We start from the raw sequence: 23251 nt of genomic DNA on the forward strand, positions 1-23251 counted from the left end.
CGTTAAACTAAGGGATCCAGGGTGGGTTTTGTGAGCACGGGGTTTACTTCCAGAAGTTGCTCAGTGTAGACATGGGCGTTAAGGTGGTAACTGGTAAGACTTGTGATTCCAGTGACACAATTACCCTTCATATTTCAGTGTGTTGGAGGGTTTCAAATTGGGTGGAAGAGAGGGTGTTTTAGTCCAATGGATGAAGGCCCTAATTGTTTTGAGAGTTGATGAAAGAGGCTTAGCAGACAAGGCAGGAAGGTGAGCTGAATATTTTCTGGAAATGCAAGCAAAAGATCCAAATTTGAATTGAAGTTTGGTGGGGAGACTCAGACTTCAATCACACTCCAAAAATGTCCTTTTTCTTGGCGCCCTTCTAACATCACCAACCAGGCCCTTTGAAATATACACATCAAGATTCAGCAGCATAAAATAAAAATAAAATAAAATAAAATAAAATAACGGAGATACCCAAGAAGTGATTATGTATTTCAAACACATTTCATCTTTTTAGTAATCAAGGGACCAATGTATCTTTAATGATGCAGTGATTCTACGACATTTAAAGGCATGATTTGGAATTGGAGTTGAATTTGAAAAAGTGATCAGTTATTGCAGTCTTGATGGTGTAGACCCTGGTCAGAGAATTTGGTACATGAATTTAGTGTATCTCAATTTCAATTGACTTATACAAAGCAGTTAAGAAATGTTGCAGGTCTGCCCAACAGCCTCTCTCATCAAATGGGGTTGTTCGCTGTTTTATTTACCACATTTATCGTTGTTTTTTACACTGGGTTGTCTCAGCAGTTTTTGAGAGTTCTCTTTTCTCTTTAAAGTTTAAACCCACTTCCTTTTTCAGGTTCATACCATCCGAAGAATGGTTTGGTAAATTGGTATTGTCCAACTCCAAGGGATCATCTGGAAGTTGATGGCTAAAACTCAGTGATTAAAGAAATCCAATCATTTCTGGGATTGGGGAGACCATTTATTACAGATGAGAGAATGAAAGCAGGCAGAAGTTATCACAGATACATGACCATCCATGCTATATACAATAATACAGCAGTGGCGATAAGCCACTGCTGGGACAAACTATATAAGAAATTTCATTGCTGAAGCATTTCATTTTTCTTGTCTGTTAAGCTAGGACTTTGAACCACAGGAAAAGAGTAGACCTACCAAATTGAACACAAACTTGAGATATATTTATAGACAAAAAGATGTAATATTTTCCTCTTATCAAAAGTGTATTTGTGTGTATGTAAAATACAGAAGAAACAGTTCTGGTCACGGAAAGAGAACATCATTTCAAGGAATCAGACCCTAGAACACTCCTCAAGATGAAGAGAAAAAAGAACAAGTGCAGAGGGGAAGGAGAGGTAGTAGATGCATCTAAGTCATCCTTTCTCGAGTTGTGCAACATAGGCCTGGTCAGCACTAGTGAGCCGAGCCTGGAATTGAGCCCATTCACTTCTGCACCTCTCTCTCACCTGTGAGTCGAAAATGAAATGCAGAAAGAAAGTTAAGAGGCTGGTCCAATAAAAAACCGTAATGAATGGGTCAATAAATAATTCAAAATCCAATAACAAGGGGTGAAATCTTTGTTTCTTCATAATTTGTGAGTAAATAAGCAACAGCAGAGACTGCTCAGTGACAGATGTACAAAACCATGTCAAATATAATTGAAGCTTTCAAAATGATATGTTAAATATGCATACCCCATGCCATGGAGGCTTTCCACCTGCAGACTCGCCCTGAAATTTTATGGAAAAAGCTTGAAGTAAGAATTGAAATTTGAGAAGCCCAATTAAAATGACAACCGCAAAAATTAAGTGTGTACTAAAGTACAAAAAATTCACAATAAGGAAAATGAATTCATACAGATGAGATAATGAGACAGGTGGGAAGATCATTTCACATGTAAATCTAAAGATCATTTACAGCCACAAGGCGCTTTTCAACTAAACAAATTTTTTTGCAACAAATAAGTCATCAACACCATGCCTCAAAATCTTGATGCAAATTCAGAAAAGAATTGATCAAAATATGAAGCAAATTGATGAAGATTGTTTACAGCTATATAAGGTTTTCCTTGACTTCACAATTTTTTTGAAACAAGCCAGTCAACAACAAAGTGCATAAAATGCATGGCACAGATTCATGAAATTCACAACAAAATTTTATCACAATATGCCTCAAAAATATGACTTACTTGGCTCCCAAGAGAAGGTACTACTTTATGAATAATCCACTGTGAATCAACCACACCGATTTTCTCATGTGCAGGCTGTAAAGAAAATCCAGTAACAATTATGAGTTGATGTCAAATAGAAAGTAGATTGCTGATAAAAAGGTTGTTAGCCCAAAAGAAAAATATCAAATATATGATCTATAATTCACTGATAGAACCAAACATGTACTTTCTTTTAATGGCCCAAATAAACTAGTTGCTCTTTTGAATCCAAAGCACTAATGGGAAGCCTAATGAGTATTTTTTTTAGCTCAGTTATCTTCACTACCGAAAAACTTGAATTTTTTTTAATGGTCAAAACTACTAGATCCAAATCCATTAGAAAAAATTGATTAAATGGTTAGAACCATGTCCTAAAACAATTTTTTTGTCTGAGAGCTTTCCACATTGGATCCATTCATTCCACAGTTCAAGCTGCTGTTACTAGCTGAAAAATTATTTGTTTGTTTGTCAACAAGCAGTTCAACCAGATGTAGGATGGAACTGAAACTCATCTTATTTATTTGTTTATTGTGCTGGCGGTGGGGGAGGGCTTGGTTGGGTGTGGTGGTGTCTAAAATTGAAACATATCCAACTATCAATGTGGAAAAAGAAAGGGCAGCAATAGATAAAAAAAGTCACCTCTACACATCTTCTAAGTGCAAAATCCAATCCCCATCCATGCACCAAATCATTCTGCAAGCACATTAAAAGACTTTTGTTAAAAAAGTGAAGTGCACTTCTATACTACAACATGCTATTACATTAAAGGAACTCTCCTCATGGATGAAAATGGTATATGGTTATTTTTTTCCGTTAAAAAATAGGGGTAACATAGTAGTTTAAGAAAATTTGCAACTATGCGAATGCATCTGCCACCCTCCAAAAACCTATTGCCTTAAACTCTCACTATGAGATAACAGAAGAATAACTTGAAGAGAAAAGATGTGCATGCTTGTAACATGTGCCATGTGTAGAAAGCAATATAATCCTAAAAAATAAAGGATACCTGAATCATATGCCACACACAACGCCAAGCTTCCCGAGAGAAGACAGGGGCCATAATTTCCACAAATCTGAATTAATGTAGAAAACTGTAAGCCTAAGAGGGGAGAGGGGAGAAAATGCAAGTCCCAAGACACAACATATTTACCCTATGTTACAAATATTTGAATATTTATTTTTACATTGTGTTTATGCATGTTTTAACACTCATAAAGACAAATTCACGCACACCAGATATGCAAGAGAGGGAGAACAGAGAGAAAGCATACGCTGCACATGGAGGTAAATGTGGGTCACTACACCACCCAGGTTTCTCTTCAGTAATTCTGTCACCAATCAGCAATACAGAATTTAGAACTTGCAGAAATAAGATATTAGGGGAAGAGGGGGAGAGAGAGAGCAACAAAGCCTACTTGTGAACTTCTCTGTCACCTCTCCTCTTTGTCATCTGCCATGTTAGTCCATTATTGGGCTCCAGACCAGGTTGAGAGATCTCCAAACCGTGTTTCTTTACTAATTCAATATACCTGGAAGATCATCGGAAGCAGAACACAAAGAAGTGTAAAAATTTTCAATTTGACCAGGAACTATCATTGGTTAACAGGAAAAAAACTTACTTCTCTCCATTGAAGTGCTTTACATCTAGGTCTTCATCCCATATAAAAATATATTCATAAGCAGCAACAACATCAGGATGCAAGAACCTTTTTGCATACCACCTGCAATACATGGGAATCTATAAATATAGACTAGGACAAAAAGTATTAACCATCTGCAGCAGAAAAAGTTTCAGCTTAGCCAATAATGCCGTGTCTCTCCTTCAACAGAGTGCAAAAAATTAATTATAAAAATAATTATGCTTTTCCTTCTTATAAGAGGACCTTGTTACATCTTAAGTTTAAACTTCTCACTGAAAGGGGTCAGAGTGTTATGCTCAAAATTATGTGTAGAGTCCTTACCATTTTGTTTGTTTTCTTGCACTAACATGAATTGCAGTTTTTGACCACTCAAATTGATCCCATTCACTTGTTCGACCATCATAGTGAAAAAGCAAAATTTGGAAATCCTCAGAAAACTGCCACAAAACATAAGCATCTGAAACTCAATATCCAGAAACAATCAAAATAAAAAAATGAAAATTATGGAATGGCTCATGTGGATGACCTTTTTAACTGATTCATCAATATTTTTCCGTTGATCAAGACCAACTGTAAATACCACCAAGTACTTGGGCTTTTTCTTCAGATCCTGCAGGTTTAAGAAGATCCATTGTAAGACAATTTCCATCAACTAGAAAATGAACTCATATGAAGAATCACTGGAACCCTCAACATTTGCCACACCATGGTGCTTGCCAGTGTTGGGTGCTTATATATGAAAGCAGAAATACAATTTTGAACTGAAAGAACTACAATCACCATCACCATTGGCCTCCGACTACATCTTTCTTGCCTGTCCTCTTATTAAAGAAACAGTGAGTTTCCAAGACATCTAGTCATGCATATGATAGAGAGACACAGATCTAATTTTGTGCAAATGGTTTCAGAATAAATGACAACTGATTTTATAAATTAACTTACAGCTTTTAAACAACCATTAGAACATAATAATTGCACCAAAAAAAAAAGCTCAATATATGTTACAGCACTGGAAGAAGAACAGTTAATGCTTGCACGAGCCTACTTTTACAACAGCAAGCTTCCATTGTATTAGGACTTTGAGCAATAATTTTACTTCAATTGTATCATATTGAATACTAACATAGAGTGGATATTATCAATTATACCAAACTTATTCTAGCCAGGGCTATAGTTATTCAGAATTGTGAGCTCTGTCACTGTTATTTTTGTTAAAATCATTATAGAACATACCTCACTGGGCAGACCCCATAATCTGCGCAAATAAAAATCAGATTCTGATACAACAATTCCTGGAGGTAACGACTCTGCACCACGAGGATTTGTTGGAACATAAATCTGGGAGAAAATAAGCAAGCCAATCAAATTATCAGTCTGAATCACAACTCAAAAAGTTTGCTGAACCTATGGCTGCAACCACATCAGCTAAGAAGATATATAAAGGCCAGTAAATATTGTATTGACACTGGTAAACACCAATCATATCTGCTATAGGAAAGCAATTAATTGCTAGCCTGAAATACTAGTGAAAAATTGAATCATTCAGTCATCTCATGGTCCTTTTAAATTTCCTTGCCTGCATACATACAAGTTTAAGCACAGAAGTGTATGCAATAGCAATATCTCTTCATGCAATAATGTTCTGTTGAAGTATACGGCTTGATATTTAACTAGTTTCAGAAGTCTGGTAATAACCATCGATATTCATCTTCTATTCGAGTGTCCATATCCTAGAAATGTGACTCAGAGACAATATACCATATTTCAACAACTTCACAAGTAAGCCTAAATCCAAAATAACAATTATTCATTGTATTTTAAGGACCTGTATGAGATCATAAAACAATTTTGAAACTTGGTCCACACATAGGAAAATCAAGATAGTCTGAATGTCGATATGCAAAAGAAACATCTATTTTAATCAATTAATCTATTAGAAATAATCAAAACTTAAGAAAGCCCTTATACTGTCATCCAGATTAGTAGCAATAGTCAAGGAATCAGACTCTAACCATTCTAAATTCTCAAGCAATATCCCAGTGGTCTTCATTTCTTAATAGTCAATGTATTAGCCTAGAAGCTAGTTATTTCCATATCAATGGCACCTCTTTTAAGCTTCAAATCATGGTACAAAACTCTTTGAGACAAGACAATAAAGCAGCACACTTAAGCACTAGAAAAAAAATCTCTCAGCAATTTATTCATGGCGCCATCCCTTGAAAGCTTTCATCGAGGCTTCATTACCAAACAAAATAACTTTAAAAACCAGTAAACCCGTCCTCGACTAACCAGGGCTTTTGTGTTTCCTAATAAAGCAACAATATTCTTTTGCTTCACCAAAGTCACAGTTTCAAGCAAGTATCAATAAAATTTCATAAAACTGGAATTTCATCAAATCCCTTTTTGTTAGACGGTTGGAACAGAAGGATGTAATGGATCAAAGCGATGCAAATAACATAGAATATTAGTAAAAACAAGATAAGACAGCTCACAATACTTTAGAGCATGAGTACCTTAGGAACAGTGCCCGGTGTAAGAGTTTCAGAAGATTTACTTCTACTAGATTTATGCTCAGAGGTGGCTACATCAAGAGAGGACATAAGGCTTGAAGATAAGTTAATCTGCAAGATTTAACCATGAATTAAATTGATGATACGTGCAGAGTGCAGCATATGCATACAATAAAGATAGGCCTACATACCTTGGCGAGAGAAGCAGATGGAAATGAAACACCAACAAAATATCCAAAGACAACTCCCATAATAGTTGTGATGATAAGCCTGGCACTGTCATGTGATTTTTTTAGAACTCCACTGCGAACCAAACAGGAGAACTACTTAAGGCAGTTAAGCAGGGCGAGATTTGTATATTAGCATTACAACCATCTCATAACTGTAATGCAATAATTTTGAAAAGGAGCTCGCAGCAGTTGATAGTATCTGGTTGAAGAGAACTAGGATTTCATTTGGAATTCCAACAATATGGAATTCAAGGATTTAGCTTTTAATATGGAATTATTTTGAGGACTTAGGTTCCTGGAAATTAAATATGCTTCCAAACCCATGATAAATAGCAGAACAAATTGTGGATTTGGAATTATGCAACCAAATGCACCAGAGCAATATCTCTACTTGCTATAGTAAAAGTAAATTGGAAGTACAGAAAGGATTTAAACCTGCGATGTAATGTCCCCATCTTGGTATATTCTATGACCCCAATTCAAAAGGTCACACACAGAGAAGAAACCGGTCCTCTCAAACAACTTCTGAAGCAAATTAGCATTATCCAAGTACAAGAATTAAGGTGATCTGCCACAACAGAAATCCTGACAAAACAAATCATTTCAGTTTACACAACACATTTCATATTCAAAGCTGGTAATTTGATAACCCTTATAATTTAACTTCAAACAAATCCGCATTGCTTCATAATTGAGATCCTTTATAATATTGCGTTTATACATTACTTAACCTAGATTTAAATTGAGAAATACAAAATAATTGATCTCCATCTTGAAAAAGAATGATGTAACCGCCTGAATTTAAATATGAAAAATAGAATAAAATTATTGTGCCAAAACATAATACAAATGTTCAATTTTTTTAAAAGCAAAAGCATGGCCAATGACTCGTGAATAAAAAGGTTAAACTAAACGAATGAATATGAAAACCAAGCCCTAATCAACAAGAAACGGCAAAATTGAGACAACCAAATGGCAAATTATTGAGAAAAAAAAATAAAAAAAACTCAAATACCAATGGACTCTGACAAGATGAGTACGCTACAATTGTTGGAGAAATTCAAAATCCGTACGGATATTGAATTCTGAAATTCAAATGCAATCACACATGATAAATCGACGATCATTACGCATAAATTTCAATTAAAAAAAAAAAACTGAAAATGTAACAAAAATTGATCAAATGCATAGAGAAAAAAAATAGAAACTTACAGGCTTAGTGTTTGGAGAGAGAGAAAGAGAGAATTCCGGAGAAAGAGAAAGACTGGATTTGAGAGAGAGAGAGAGAGACGGATTCTGAGGGATCGCCGGTGAGCCCTGCTCAAAACTGGAAAAATATGATTATTTCCCATATGGCGAAAAGGCCCCTAATTTCAAAAAAAAATTATAACCACAGTTCGGTCGTGTGCCTTCTTTCACAGTCCATCACAATACGCCACGTAAGAAACACTGCAGGATCCAACATTATTTGACTGTTCTATATCATTCCACGAGAGAATGACGTGCACACCACTCCCTGACGGCCCGTCACCCAAACCTTAACACCACTGGTGTTTAAGGAGAGTATTTAAATTTCATGTCCTAGTCATTTCACAAAGATTTATTAACTAAAAAATTTACATCCAATTATACGTTTTTTTTTCTCTAATGCCATCAATGCAATAATATAAATCATTATAAAAATTTATATTTCTAATAGCAATTACTTGAAACTTATGTCATAAATTACAGTCTAAATTTTTATAATGAAATTATATTTTTACAAATTAAGAGTATGTTTTATAATGTTTTTAAGCAGCAATTTTAGTGTAAAATTTGATAAAATTTTTAAAAATATTTTTAAAAATCTAAAAGATTACTTTTGTTGTTGGAAAATTATTTGTAGAGTTTTAAACAAAAAATATTTACGTTATATTCAATGTTTTCGAAAACAATTTTGAAAAACAGTTTTTGAAAATTATTTTATAATATTTTATAAAATAAAAATTTGTTTAAAAATTTGAAATATTTTTAACTTATTTTAAATATGATTTAAAAATAATTTTGGTATCTAATACTTTTTTTTAATCATTCTACATGTTTGCATATTTAATTTCTAAAATAATCCTAAAAAATAAAAACAACTAAAAAATATTCTTTAAAAATACCACATTTTATGTTCTTAAGAACAGAAAACATAAAGTAGTTTCTAGTTGTTAAACGTATTTTCTTAATTTTTTGTTTTGTAAAACAAAAAACTATTTTTCTAAATAGTTGTGATTTTCTTAAAAATATTTTCACTAATAACATTTTTAGTAGAAATAGTGCCAAACACACTTTAAAAGCCGATTATATATATAAATTTATTAAAAACTTATTTTAGGAAGAGAATTATTTTATTTCCATTAAAAAATAAATTTAATGAAAATTATGAAATTATGAAATAGAGCAATTAATCAAAAAATATTTTTATTTTGATGGTGGTGGGTTGATATGAGTTGATTGATGAGTGTGGGATGTGTTACCAAAAGGAAAAATTTCAGATTAGATAATTGTAAAATATTTGTTGAAGAATCATAGTCAAATGAATTGAAACGTATAGGTGAGTATGGTTTTGGCTTACAAAATACTCCAAGCTATAGACCTCAGCCATGTGGGCAAGGGGTGGTTCTATGAAAGCTGCCCTATCTTCCATCTTAAGGAAATTAAATCATTCCATATGAATATACATTAAAAGAAAAAGTTATTAAGGGTTTGTTGGTAACTGTTTTTTATAACAATTTTTTGTTTTCTAAAATAATAGTGTTTTTAAAAATATTTTTTAAGTTGTTCCATGTTGTTTTTATTTGTTTTTTAAGGGTGGTTTTAAAAAATAATTATATAAATATATAGAGTGATTAAAAATAAAAGGATGGTATGAAAATTAATATTAAAAATATTAAAATATATTAAAAATTATTTTTTTGGAATTGTTTTTTAGACAAGAAATAATATGATTGACTATGGTATCTTCCAAATAGGCCTAATGCTATGAAAATGACAAGAAATAATATGATAGACTATGATACCTTCGTGGTTTTGGATTATTTGTTAGAGACCAAAATAAAAGTAAGAAATTGATTAGTGTCGTAATCAAATCTCACTCTTATAAAAATTCATTAGTGTCTTAATCAAATCTTACTCTTATTAAGATTTAAATTCCTTAATTTCAGAGAAACTATGATTTACCTTTCTATTTTCATTCCTATTCCCGATTAACAAATCATATATTTTGTTAACAAAGTCATCATGGCCCACACCACAGCATAGAAGGAGAGAGTGTTTGCGAAAAAACAAACTTCATTGCAAGATTGAAAGTATACGAACCATTTTCCGACCAAGAATCCTACTCCCCTCCCACGACAATGGGATTTACAATGGGGAAGAACCACTGAGAGCCACTTTCTGCTTCAGTACCGTTTCCTCCACTCAGTCACCCCATTTGTAAATAACATTACACTTTTAACGAATATATGGAAAGAAACAAAGAATGAAACTTAACAACAAATCAATCATCAGAATTTGACGCAGGCAGCGGGCAGACCAGTTTGATGATCAACAGCCACGATCTCAGTCAGATTGTCGCATCGAAGCACATCCTGCCCCAGCTTGGCTCCGGCAGCCTTTAGCCCCTTGAGAGAAACAGGCTGGTTGAAGAGGTTTACTGACGGCAGCCTTGAGGCTGGAGGCATCTTCCCGCCCGGCAACAGAGTCCGGAAGTCCTCCTTCAGCAATGGCACTTCGAAATCTGTCTTGTCGTGCTTGACCACATTATCCTTTGCGCTGATGTGGGCTCCTGGCTCCATGTGGTTGGTCGAAAAGCTGTGCTGTTTTGGGAAGTTTGGATACAGACTGACATACCCTCTGAGATACATCATGTCGATCAGGAATTTCTTCCATGAAGCTTGCCAACCATTAGTTCTGGATTTTGGAATCTGAACTGGGTTTTCCTTGGCATTTTCCGTGAACCTCATGTTCATGTATACGTAGAATTCTCTCCACTGCTTGGGGAAGAAGACTGCCCCCCAGCTGCAGGGTAACTGGTGGAGGTAAGGGGTGTTTGGATGAATATGCTTGAATACCTCGGTTGCATTCCATTTGGGCCGTTCTTTCACTACTTCAACCAAACGAGGGGTGTAGAGAGAGATAGAGGAGAGCTCAGGAAGAGACACCTGGGGATCGTAGTGGTATGCCAGGAGGGCATACTTGATCCAGAGATAGTAGTAAGGAGAGACTTCAATGTCATCTTCGAGTAGAAGTCCATAATCATCATCAGAAGCAGGGTACCAGCTCTCACTGACTGCTCGGATGAGCCCTCCCTGAATGATCCTCCTTCTAAGAGTCTTGGGGCCATGGGGCCAGTCAAAATTACTCACAAGCCTGATAGTCTCTTCGTCCACCTTGCTGTCCATGTTGAAGGCGATAGAGACCTCATCCCCGGTATAGAAGGCATTGCTCAAAGATTTGAGAAGTCTTGTTAATGAGGTGGCACGGTTTTGGGTGATTATACTGATGGAGATTCGCATCCGGTTCCAATCTGGAAATAAGTTGTTGGTTAGATAATTGTTCATAAGATAATCAAAAGGAAGAAGAAAGAGTTCCGTAACTTCAGAAATTGATTTCTTACTTGGCAATGCCGTGGACCGAAGATCAGCCATCCAAAGAACCTTTGGTACAGAAGCTCTTGGTAAAAGAACCAATGTTGAACCATTTGAATTAGTCTCTGAGGCCATCTTCAAAGCTTTCCTCACATGAGGATCAATGTCAGAGAGAGTGATCACCACACTGGGGTTGTGCATTTTGATCAATCCTTTCATGCTAGAGTACACTGCTTGCACCACAGGCACTTCTGAATTAGATATTCCAGAAAGAGCCCCAACTCCCAAATCAAATATCTTAAATCTCCTTTCTCTGCATACTGACTTAGGCCATTTTAATGCTGTGGCAGCATCTTCACAAGGGCAGAAATTGCCTCCTGAGATCGCAATATAGGCCTTCTTCCCAACAGTAGACCTGAACTTCTCCAGAAGGGGTGCAAGCGCCTTAACTTCATTTACAGAGTGGGCATAGAAGAGTGCATCAATTTTCTGAGGATTCATTGCAGCCCACTGAGTCACATAACCAGTAGAAAGTGCCTTCCACCATTGATCATCCCGGACTTGAACAATGTCCTTGAAAATAACAGTAGTTTCAGACACATAAGCAAGCCTGTGTTCACTGTCACCCCAAGTTTCCTTGTCATTTGGATCAACAGGAAGAACGAATGAGCCAGCATCTCTGTACTTCTGAAGCTGATAGCTGCACAATTAGAAGTTCCAATCATTAGAAGCAGAATCAGAAGGTAGAGTCATAAAGGAAGTACTCATCAGTATTCTGCCTGTCAATATCCAAATATCAGAAAGTTTTTGTTTGTAACTTCTTACTGTTACACCAGTGGCTTCTACATAAGGGTTCGATTGAATGGTTGGGGAAAAAACCAAATGTGGATGTCACTATATTTCTAAAAGGCACACTATCTAATGGTCTTGACCCAAGACTTCCTACACGCCAAAATGCCATTCAAACAATAGCAGAAATAGTGGTAGAGGGACCACCAAAGACTTTCGGCACCTTTTAGACAAATGGCTGGATGCAGGAAAATCAGTAGTGGAAACAGGGGTGCCCATCTTAAACTAGAAAACAATATACTAATCTTTTTTAATTATCTACTAAATAAATGCTGTTAAGCAGAAAAGTTGACCACATTATCAATGAAACAAGGTTAGGCAAGCAAAATAATTGTATAGAAAGTTCAGCCTGAAAATCAATTGATTGAGGTACTCAATATATAATTACTTCAAATGCCTTCTGAGTCATTTTCAATTCAATCTACACTTAGTTGGCTACTTATTCTTCCACTAGATTGAACCTACTGCTAACTGATTGGATTATCAATATGACAAAAATCCCAAGATAATTACAATTCTCAACCAAGAAATTGAATATTAGTTTATACAAACAATATTGGGGTTCTACCGGTACTAATTTATAAACTAATCACTGAGTGTATATATACTAATGAACAGGTGACCAACCTGCATTTTTTGTTTTGGTCAAACTGCATTATTGAGGCAAACAAAGGGGCTTCCTTCAAAACTTATCAAAGTTCAATGAATGAAATATTTAAACTGCTAGTTTTGTTGAATCCAATAGTGATGATCACTGCCTAGAAACACCAAAACAACTCCAAACTATGGCCAAGTTGATTCAATAAAAAATTTGTTTTATCAAATTGATATGGATTTGCTCATTTGTTAAAACTTCTCTTTAATTGAAATGCAAATAAGATACTATACACATACCTGAGGTGCAGATCTTCTCCGGTCATGAAGGTGAAGGGAGTCTCAATGAAAAGGGTCTTGATGAGCTCTGCAGATAGGAACCATGAGCTGGAAAGAAAGTCCACCTGCACGATCTTATCGACTGTGATATCATAAGCAGGGTCAGGCAAATAAAGGCCTGCCTCCTTTGATCGGAACTTTCTATAGCTTGGGAAGGTGTAATCCTTCTGTCTGAAAGGCAAAATCCTCCCTATGCTGCCCAAAACCGAGTTCTTGTACTTGTCAGTTCCTGCTACATGAGATAAAATCTGTAACATCTTTTTCCCTGGAATCATATCGTCATCGAGGATGTAGACGAGATCAGCTTCTGTCTGTAAGGCCATTTGAAACCTTCCATAGTACTTAAAATCATAGCTTGAACTGATGAAGCTGATTCTTGAATCATTGTAGCTATCCACAATTCTCTTCAGTGAGAGCTCATTTGGGCTCCCAAATGAAAGCACCCACACATGGTGGAAGGGGAGGGTCTGGTGAAGCAATGAGTCAAGCTGGGAGCAGAGTGTTTTCCTCTTGAAATGGTTCAAGATCACTGTCACCTTAGGCTTGGTTGGACCCTTCAAATCCCATTTAGATTTCATTGCCATAAGCTCCAAAAGAGTTTCTGTCCCGAAGGACTTGCTTTGAAACTCCAACACCTCCCTGTAAAGCTCTGTCTTCAACTTGATCATCTGTGCATCATTAGACTTCTTCTGCATGAAATCTATCTTCTCATGCTCACAAACTTCTGATGGATTGATTGGTGTTGTCTCAGCCCCAACAAGAGAAGAAGCTTCCTGGTAGTGACTGACAACATGGGGTTGGATCATGAGCTGTTTCCAGTGCTGGGCGAATCGTGTAGCCCATGCAAAGTCCGGTTTCGACCGTAAGTCTATCGCCGGACTCATGTAGTACAACAAGAAGGTTGCATAAATTGCGAAGGCGAATTGCAGACAAGTAAGGGCAGTAACAAGGCGAGCAGAGGGACTCTTATGAGCTTTGAACTTGGCCTTTCCACCAACATATTCATTCAGCATCCCTTCCAAGTAATCCCCATTTCTCATTTGGGATTTCCGGACCAACCCCATTTGACTAATTGGATCGAACCTACAGAAAATTGCAAAGCAAACATAATTAAGTCTTACAGAAATTGTAAATCATCAAAGATACAGAACTATCAGCTAAAAAAGAATTAACCCTGCGGAGATTAACAGACCTATAGACTTTCCAAGTGTAATATCGCTTTAACCGATACTAAGAGAAAGAGCTTAAGAGGATGGAAGAAGAAAGAGGTGGAATCGTTGAGGGATGAGGAGCAAAGGATCTTGTGCCATAAAGGCTTTTTATATGGAAAAGTGAGAGAGAGAGTGAAGCGTGGGAGAAGCACTCCATGGGAAATGCATCAAAGGTCACATGGGCTAAACGTTCATATTAAAATTTTAAAATGCCAAACGCGTCACCTTCACTACTTCACAGTTCACATACATTTTCATCTTCAAGACACCATTTCAAAGCCGGTTTTGTAGCCGTTAAAGTGGGCTTCCCCTGCGTTTTTGGTACTCCTATACTATAACCAAAAAAAGAAAAAAAAAATCCATTTCTCTTCATTCTCAAGCTTCAAAATTGAAGAAACCCATTTCTTGAATTATTGAAAATTCCAAATTGAAAAAACCCAGTTCATATGATCGTGCATACGGGCGTAATATTCACTCTCAAAAGAATAAAAAATGGAAGTTTATGAATCAGGGCGTAATATTCACTCTCAAAAGACAAAAAAATGGAAGTTTGTGAATAGGAGCGTAAAATTCACTCCACTTCCAGAAGAAAATAGAGCGGAACCTATACACTTAATGCTCAAACAAATTCCGTTCTATTCTCATATTTTCTCTGCTACCAAACAAATCAATGGCAGATTCAACCCAGATCCCCCAAAAAAATGTAAAACTATTCAGAAGAAAATTTTTTCAAACCCAAATCCCAAGAACAAGAAAATCTGCGTTCTACCACAGCCACAAATAACAAAAATGAAAAGACCACAGACAAGCCATGATTCATACTCACAAGCTTGATAACAAAGGAACTAAGCCAGGGACACCAAAGAGAGCCTTTTCTTCCTGAGCAAGCCAAGCTAAAGAGAACCCTCAATCTCACACTACCATTCCCAACGGTATGCAAAGAAGCAGGCAGAATTGCAGAGAATGAAAGGGAAGTACAATGCTGCAGAGGATTGAGTAATGGTGACATATAAGTAGCCAAAAGAATGTGGTGTGGCAGGGTTGACTTTGCATGTACATACGTAATTTGAGAGCAGCAGAAATGGGTGTTAATGGCCTTTTGCCAAACTCGGACAAGTTGAATTCGAGGAAGCCCATATACGACTTGCTTGGAAAATGGAGAATTCAATTAGAATTATTGAAAGGATGTCAACTTTTTCTTTGTTTTCTCTTGTTTGGTCAAGCCATTTTTTACAGGCGAGTTGCCATTACAGATGCAGGGGCCCTTAAGGTACAGATATTGGGTTTGTTACGGACTTAGAATTAGGTGGTGCATTATAGTTTTTTTACTAAAAAAACAAAACCTAACAAATTTATTGGGTTTCGAAGAAAATTAATTTAAGTTTTTGGGAAGGAGCCTAACTGCTTTGAAAAACAAAAAAATTAGCATGTTTTCTTGAGAAAAAAATAAAAAATAAAAAATAAAATTGAAAGGTGATAAATGAAGAGCAATAACTGTTTTAAAAAACAATTTTTAAGAATAGTTTTTAAAAATTATTTTCTATAAAAAATAGTTTATAAAAACATATTTATTTAAAAATCAATTAAAAAACCAATTTTGAAAGACAATCTTTGATAACAATTTTCTCTTATGTTTTATAAAACAAAAGTGTATTTAAAAATGTAAAATATTTTAAACCCATTTTTAATATTTTTAAATATAATTTTTATACTTAATATTATATTTTTAGTCATTCTATGTAATTATTTTTTAAATCAATCATCAAAAAATGAAAATAAATAAAAACAATTGAAAATAATTAAACAATGTTATTCAAGAATATCTTATTTTATATTGGTAAGAATAAAAAATAGATTCAATTTTTAATAATCAAACATATTTTCTTAATTGTTTATTCTAAAAAATAGAAAATCCTTCTTGAAAACAGTTGTTAAACAACTCCATATGTTTTTTAGATTTTTTTAACAATTTTTTAAGAAATTTCATAATGAACGTTTTTTTTTCAATTTTTTCCTCCATTATTTAAAACAAATTGTATATTTTATATTATGGATCACTAGAAGAAAGCTCTAGAACACGAAGAATGAACTTGAAAAATAAAAAACGAGGGAAAACATGACCATCCCTTTTATTTATTTCTCCCATAAAATATTTCTATATTCTCCTACAAGTTCAAATAAATATATATTTTTTTATTTTTAATTAAATAATATAAGATAACTCATATGACATATCATAAATACTTTTCATAAGGAACACTCATACCAATTTTGATATTATTTGTAATAAAGTATTGGTTTTTTTGTATCATATGGTTTACAAAAAATCCAATAAAACACAATTATATGATTAGGAAGATGTGACATATGCTTACGGGAAAATCTTTTAATTTAAATTTATAATCAAGTATTCAAATATGGTTATTTTCTTGTTTGGACGACCACAAAGGACTTTGTGGCACATGCATATAAGGGCATTAAACTATGAGACTCATCAGGGTAAAGTTACAATTTTTGTTTTCTTCTAATCTTTTGACGTGTACATACTTTCTTTTTCTATGTACAAATAAATTAATATTTATTAATAATTACTTTATAATTAGTCCCTGCAAAAGTATACTATTTTGTGAAAACGTGACAATAAAATACATAGCATTATTGAATAGAAATTTCTAGATGGGTTTTCTGCCTCAATTGCCAAACAAATAAAACTTTTCTACCTTAATAAATTATGATCTTAACCTACTCTTATGTAAGTGTTTCAAAGATTCTCTAAAAGTCAACGGTCAACTCTCAAGCTTTTCAAAGCAATATGCTACATGAAGCAATACCTCTAAGATGTGGTTCAATATTTTGGGTTTAGGGTCTCAAAAAGTGAATTACTTTTTGAGAATAATAAGCAATTTTGAGGTACCATAAAAGATTTGTTAGGATTTCAAAACAATAAATGATTTATTTCTATGATCTTCAACTCCATGTGTTAAAGATTTGCATCATTTTTCAAAGCATAAAGTTAGTATTTTAAGTGAAAATCACATTTTCAAAATAAATAATCATATGTTCAAATTGTTGTACTACAAATTTTTTAATTGTTTTTGATAAATTAGTGAAGTATTATATGGATTGTTTTTTTCGTGGTACTTTGTTGAAGTGGAAGGATATTATTTATATTTTCCATGACCATTATTAACAACGAGGTATAAAGAAATAGGATTTGCTTGAGAATTATTTTTTAAAATAGTTTTCTGTTCTCCATAAGAGAAAACATAGAAAACATATTTGATAACAAAAAATTATTTTCTGTTTTTTATGTTAAGAATAGATAATATAATGTTTTCATAAAACATCTCTTAATTGATTTATATTATTTTTACTTGTTTTCTAGAATGTTATTTTAAGAAATAATTATATAAACATGTAGAATGATTAAAAATAAAACACTAGAGATAAAAATTATTTTTAAAATATATTTAAAAATATTTTAGGTTTCTGAATAAACTTTTGTTTTATAAAAACAAGAGAACAATTTTAAAAAATTGTTTTAAAAATCTATTTTTCAAAATTATTTTAAAAAACGGTTGTCAAACAAACTCTATAATATCAATTTTGAGAAAAAAAAAATAGTGAAAAAATATTACAAAATAACAAAAATAGGAATTAGGTTTGAATTTAATAAATTTTTGTCATATGTATTTTCGAATTTACTTCAAAATCAAGAGTGAAGATTTGAAAATATTAGAATTTTTAATTTTTTTATTGTATTTGATTGTAAATAGGCAAAAAGTTTTCAATTCAAGATGTGTTATTTTCATCATGCAATCACACCTATTTGGGATGGATCACCTTGTACCAATTCCGTTTTTAATTTAATTTTTTTTCTCAAGTTTTTATTTGTATTAAAATAAACATAATTCATAAATAAATACTATAAATTTTATTATTTGATCTATAATAAAAAAGGAAATGAAAATATAAATTAAATTATTATTTTATTTAATTATATATATAATTAGGGTATGGCATGTGGATCAAGATGATTTCCAAATCTACTCTAAACCCAATCAAATTATTAAACAAAAAATAAAAATAAATTGAACCTATCCTAACTCATTTATACTTCTTTCAAAATGCCTTATTAGATATAAATTAAGATAGATATCCGAAAAAAAATCGTCTCATTATATCTTTATTAAAAAGGGAAAATTCATACACAAGGGATGATGAATGTGGTTTGAAATAAGTAAGTTTCACATCTCATGAATATGCACGTGAGGCCCGCGTGCCATGGTCTCAAAACATCATTAGGAAACTAATGGTGCCCTTGATTAGGAGACCATGCCATCTCCAAAAGGATAAAAAATAAAAATAAAAGTTACATACCCAATCACCAACCCTAAACATACTCCCAATTTTATCAACCCAAAATGCATACAAAGTCAAGTTTGGTTCACTTTTGAATGGTTTGGTGGCGTCACACTTCAACATTGGACACCACTTTTGCAGCAAATTGGTTCCACCCAGGTGGCATAGTTGGGCAGCCAACGCGACATCTTGACTTGGCCACAAGAGTATATAGTGGCTGCCACGTAAGCCTGCAATTTGGCCAAAAAGGCCTAACCTTACGAAATATACCTACTGAGAACAGAGACAAATACGTAAGTCTCCACGTGCCTCACATCTTCCTACCAATATGCCTTTTGTGCTGTACAAAAGAAGTCAATTCTTTACTGCCATGGTCTTCAATTCCATCTTCTTTTTCGTTTTTTGCGCGAGTGGAGTCGTACCTAATGGCTATTGTGATAAATCCCACCAGCATCCCACCAGTAGAGAGACATTCAAAGGGTTTATACTCCTGAAAATGACTTTTCGAGCCCAATACCAGTGTGGGACACTTGACTTCAAAATCATGAAACCGAGGACCAAAATAGTAATTTCCTAGGATATGGGGTTACTTCTGTGAACTCACATAAGGTGGGATTTCAATTTCGAGTGATTTACGGGGAAATTAGACATTGGTTACTTGACAAATAGTTATAAAGAAGAGCGTAGTGGCCTCTAATGCGGATTATTCTTGGGGAAAATGATGAGATTTTGTCTCTGCTTTGCCTAATACAAATCCTAAGTATCCCCAAGGATATGACACTTTCACCTTAGTGTGGTAAACCTCCAACTTCCCTTGTAGTTGAAAAAGATGGTTCTCATCAATTATTTTCGAATAATATTAAATATTCGTTTGAATATACTTTTCATTATTAAAAATAGAAAATAATAATCATTTTTGCATATTTAATATGGGAACTCTTATCTTTAATAAAATATGGATTATTTTATATTTTTAAAAATTAATTTTAAAATTTAAGATAACATATTTTTTTAATATTTTAACTTTTTAAATGGTTTTTAAATATTATTATTTTTTTAGGATACTCATTTATTGTACTTTTCTCAATAGGTATCGAAAACATATATGTTTTCTGAGTCTTATTTTTATACCTTAGTCTCATTTATTTATATTTTTATACCTTGATCTCATTTACTTGTATAATCATTTAACTGTTGAAATGTCATCATATATATTCAACTATCTAAATTTAGACTTTGATAAATATCACCTTAGGGTTTGTTTGATAATTGTTTTCGAAAATAATTTTAAAAAACAATTTTTGAGAATAACTTTTAAAAGTTAGTCTAATGTTTTATAAAACAAAAGTTTGTTTAGAAATCTAAAATATTTTTAACTCGATTTTAATATTTTAAAAATAAATTTTATGTTTAGTGTTTTATTTTTAATCATTCTGTATGTTTGTATAGTTATTTTTTAAAACAACTCTTAGATAATATATGAAAACAACTAAAATATGTTTTCTGAAGATATCTTATTTTTAGTTTTTAAGAACAAAAAACAAAAAACAATTGTTGGTTATCAAACGTGCTTTCTTGATTTTTTTTTTTGAAAAATTAAAAACTGTTTTCGAAAACAATTGTCAAATAGACTCTTTAACATTTTTCTACTGTATCTTATATAAAAATTATTATTAATCTTTGCTATTAAAAATAGAAAATAATAAAAGAAATTTGAGAGAACTCGAGTAGGGCGAGAATTCAAAGGCTTTGTACACTTAAAAAGACTTTTTCAATAGAATACCATGTGAAGGACACTTTGCCTAAATTTGATCGAACAAAGACCTAAACGACGATATCTGGTCTTCTAGTGGGGTAGCAGCCATGCCAACCAAATGCTGACCTTGTTGAACTTTTTGGGCTCGTGGTTGTGGTAACTTTTCATTGAGAAATAATATCTTTAATAAAAAAAGAATAGCAAAATTTGAACTTTTTTCGGCCTCCTAGGTCAATGGGTCTCCAAAAATATGGTTAAATTTTGAATATAAATGATTTCACGCGGATGGAATTTGGATTGGAGGTGTGCTGACAATGGCTGGCTTGACCTTGGTCCAATGACCCATGATAAAAAAATAACCATAGTGGCCACTATTTTGTGGGTTAGTGTGGAAAATCATGAGATCAGCGGAGATTTGCTTCCTCAGAAATATCTCGCAAGGATATGGCACTTCCACACTGTATAAATTAAAATTATCTACAATTTAAATAAGGACTTATTGTTTGTCCTTCAACAAATTAAAATGTTGAACTAGGTTTAATAATCATAATGTATCATAGCTTATGATAGATATTTCTTGATTTTTCAAGTTGGACGTGAACCAAGGTCTCTAGGTTGTAAGAGATAACCTTTGAATTGCTTGGACGATCATGCCTTTATTGCACATGATGACCTACATATTATATATGTTATATTTAGACCTAAATTATATATATATAATGTTAAAACAAATTTTTTATGAATTTATTAATTTTAATGGTTTATTTTCAAATTCCATTTAATTAATTATTGAAAGCACAAAAATCATGAATTAAATACAAGAATATATAATTTGTAAATAAAATTACAAATATTTTTAAATAGAAAATAATTATATATATTATAAAGTAGATAAATTGTCATTTTAGTATTAAATATATTTTCAAATTCTACCTATTATTATAAAATGTTATGAATTATATCACTCATACATTAATTTCTTCATATATCAATATATTATTATTTGTTTTATCATTTTTGAGTGTTTCCCAATATTTTTATGAATTTTGATCAATTTTTGTCATAACAATTATTTTTTTATTAAAATTTTCATCAATATTTCTTGATATATCCCAATATATTTGTAAAGTCCAACTATTGATATATTTGTGAAAGCTGATATTTTCATCCTTGTAGGCATGTGAGTTTTTTAGCTTATATATGAACAATCTTATTGTAACCATGTGATGTGTTAGCTCGTTTGAAAAATTTTTATCATTCTAAAGACATGTGAACTCACTATAGCCATATAAAGATGCCTTAACTTTCGTCTAAGATTTTTATTATGAAATTAAGGTTTGATTAATGTCGATTTTGATGATAACAAAATAAGATTTGAACTAATGATTTATCCTAGATATGTTTAGGCATGAAGATTTTTAAAGTGACAATTACAAAGATGTCAAAGGAAAAAAAAAAAGAGCAAACCTTAAAGAGAAGATCAATCAATATTTATTCTCTAAAATCTCTTTTTAAAGTTTTTAGTGCGTTAGGATCATATATTTCATTTTTACTTAAGCACCTAAAATCATTTAAGTACCTAAATGGATTTTATTCTTTTATAAATTGGATGAAGAATCTTTCTAAATTAAACTATCTTTGTTTAGTGTTATTCATAGATAAAAAAGTTTTCAAAATGACAAGGAGTTCATCTAGTCGGGTTCCCTAAGGATTTTATGTAAAAAATGCAAAAGTTGCAAAAACTATAAAGTTCATTTATGCATTTTTAATGATTGTTTATATAAAAAAAAAAATGAGATTGATTGTTTCAAGAATAAAAACTCATACTTTGATATGTATTTCATCATTAAAAAGAGTTTTTTTAATCTTAAATTTTCATATTGAAACAATTTGAGTTGTTGAAGGTCATTTGCACATCAATTTCCTATATTTTGTGTATGTTTGACCAAAGTTTGATTAGAAAGACTCAATCAATTACTATTCACTCAATCGGTTACTATTCATCATACTCAACTGATAAAGGACTAGTTGAATGGTTATCGATTGGTTGGGCTCCTATGACCAAACAATCACTTTCTATACCTTTTGCCACCCAACGGCTAATAGTTGGCTCAACCCTAAACTTTACCTAATGGCTAGTTTGGGTTTCTAACTCCTATTTAAAGTCTCAAAACTTCTTACATTGATGGTGGAAGAGTTCTAGATCATTATTAAGTATTATATGAGCCTTACGAGATTGTTTTTAGAGTGCATTTGCTTTCAAATTTGCATTTCATCTTAATGTATCATTTAAAATTAGGTTTTTTTGTATTCCATTTAAGCAAACATTGTAAACTACAAATATTTTTTTCATTTTATATCTTGTGAGTTTGGAGTTTGGAGAGGTTATCTTGAAAAGTTTTATTGTAAAGAGTGTTTAGAGCCACAAATCCAAGAAGGTTGATTGGAACTATAATTCAATTATAAAACTTGAAGGCTTGGGTTGGAAGCCTTATTAATGGAACCCTCACTCGTAGGAGCTTGAGGAAAGTGGATGTAGGTCGGTGATTAGAGCCACAAATTATACTCTAATGACACAACTAGAGAGAGAATTATGTGATAAAAAAGGCTTAACTCATTCCACTTAACTCAAATTGTTGTTAAGACCCTAGTCATGAGTGTAATGTATATATTGATCTAAAATCCATATTTAAGAGATGAAAAGGATGTAAGTTACAAAAACCTCTTTCACCCATGATAGTGAAGGAGCTTAATGTAAATACAAGGAGCTCCGAGAGTTTTCAAGTGTGATGAGAAATGGATATTATAGCAAGAAAACACAAGAAAGAAGCTTGGAGGCCATAACTCAATGTTCAACATGAGAATTGGAATTCAAACTTGGTAATAACACATACACTAACTTTTATGTAATTTTTGATGGGTT

At 32.9% G+C, this 23251-nt stretch overlaps 2 protein-coding genes across 6 annotated transcripts; both read right to left on the reverse strand.

The window, feature by feature from the left end:
• Positions 1-1171: 1171 nt before the first annotated feature.
• On the reverse strand, positions 1172-7895 carry LOC117917120. 4 transcript variants are annotated; one of them, XM_034833345.1, is made up of 15 exons: positions 7814-7895; positions 7037-7186; positions 6563-6647; positions 6375-6482; positions 5095-5199; positions 4388-4471; positions 4183-4298; positions 3841-3942; positions 3637-3750; positions 3493-3549; positions 3228-3294; positions 2861-2914; positions 2201-2275; positions 1707-1742; positions 1172-1478 (listed from the first exon to the last, which is right to left on the reverse strand). In XM_034833345.1, exons 2-15 carry the CDS (start codon positions 7054-7056, stop codon positions 1386-1388), a joined length of 1116 nt encoding a protein of 371 aa, XP_034689236.1. In that variant the 5' UTR covers positions 7057-7186; positions 7814-7895; the 3' UTR covers positions 1172-1385. The 4 variants fall into 4 exon arrangements, with proteins under 4 accessions (XP_034689236.1, XP_034689235.1, XP_034689233.1 ...); XM_034833344.1 differs by having other exon boundaries at positions 6563-6674; positions 7037-7169; positions 7814-7892; XM_034833342.1 differs by having other exon boundaries at positions 6563-6674; positions 7814-7892.
• Positions 7896-9901: 2006 nt separating this feature from the next.
• Positions 9902-15120, reverse strand: LOC117916757. Of its 2 annotated transcripts, none has more exons than XM_034832925.1 (4): positions 15037-15120; positions 12961-14082; positions 11247-11917; positions 9902-11156 (listed from the first exon to the last, which is right to left on the reverse strand). In XM_034832925.1, exons 2-4 carry the CDS (start codon positions 14061-14063, stop codon positions 10135-10137), a joined length of 2796 nt encoding a protein of 931 aa, XP_034688816.1. In that variant the 5' UTR covers positions 14064-14082; positions 15037-15120; the 3' UTR covers positions 9902-10134. The 2 variants fall into 2 exon arrangements, with proteins under 2 accessions (XP_034688816.1, XP_034688815.1); XM_034832924.1 differs by lacking the exon at positions 15037-15120 and adding an exon at positions 14192-14306.
• Positions 15121-23251: the final 8131 nt, after the last annotated feature.

Source organism: Vitis riparia, chromosome 6 (assembly GCF_004353265.1).
Source record: "Vitis riparia cultivar Riparia Gloire de Montpellier isolate 1030 chromosome 6, EGFV_Vit.rip_1.0, whole genome shotgun sequence".
NCBI lineage: Eukaryota > Viridiplantae > Streptophyta > Magnoliopsida > Vitales > Vitaceae > Vitis > Vitis riparia.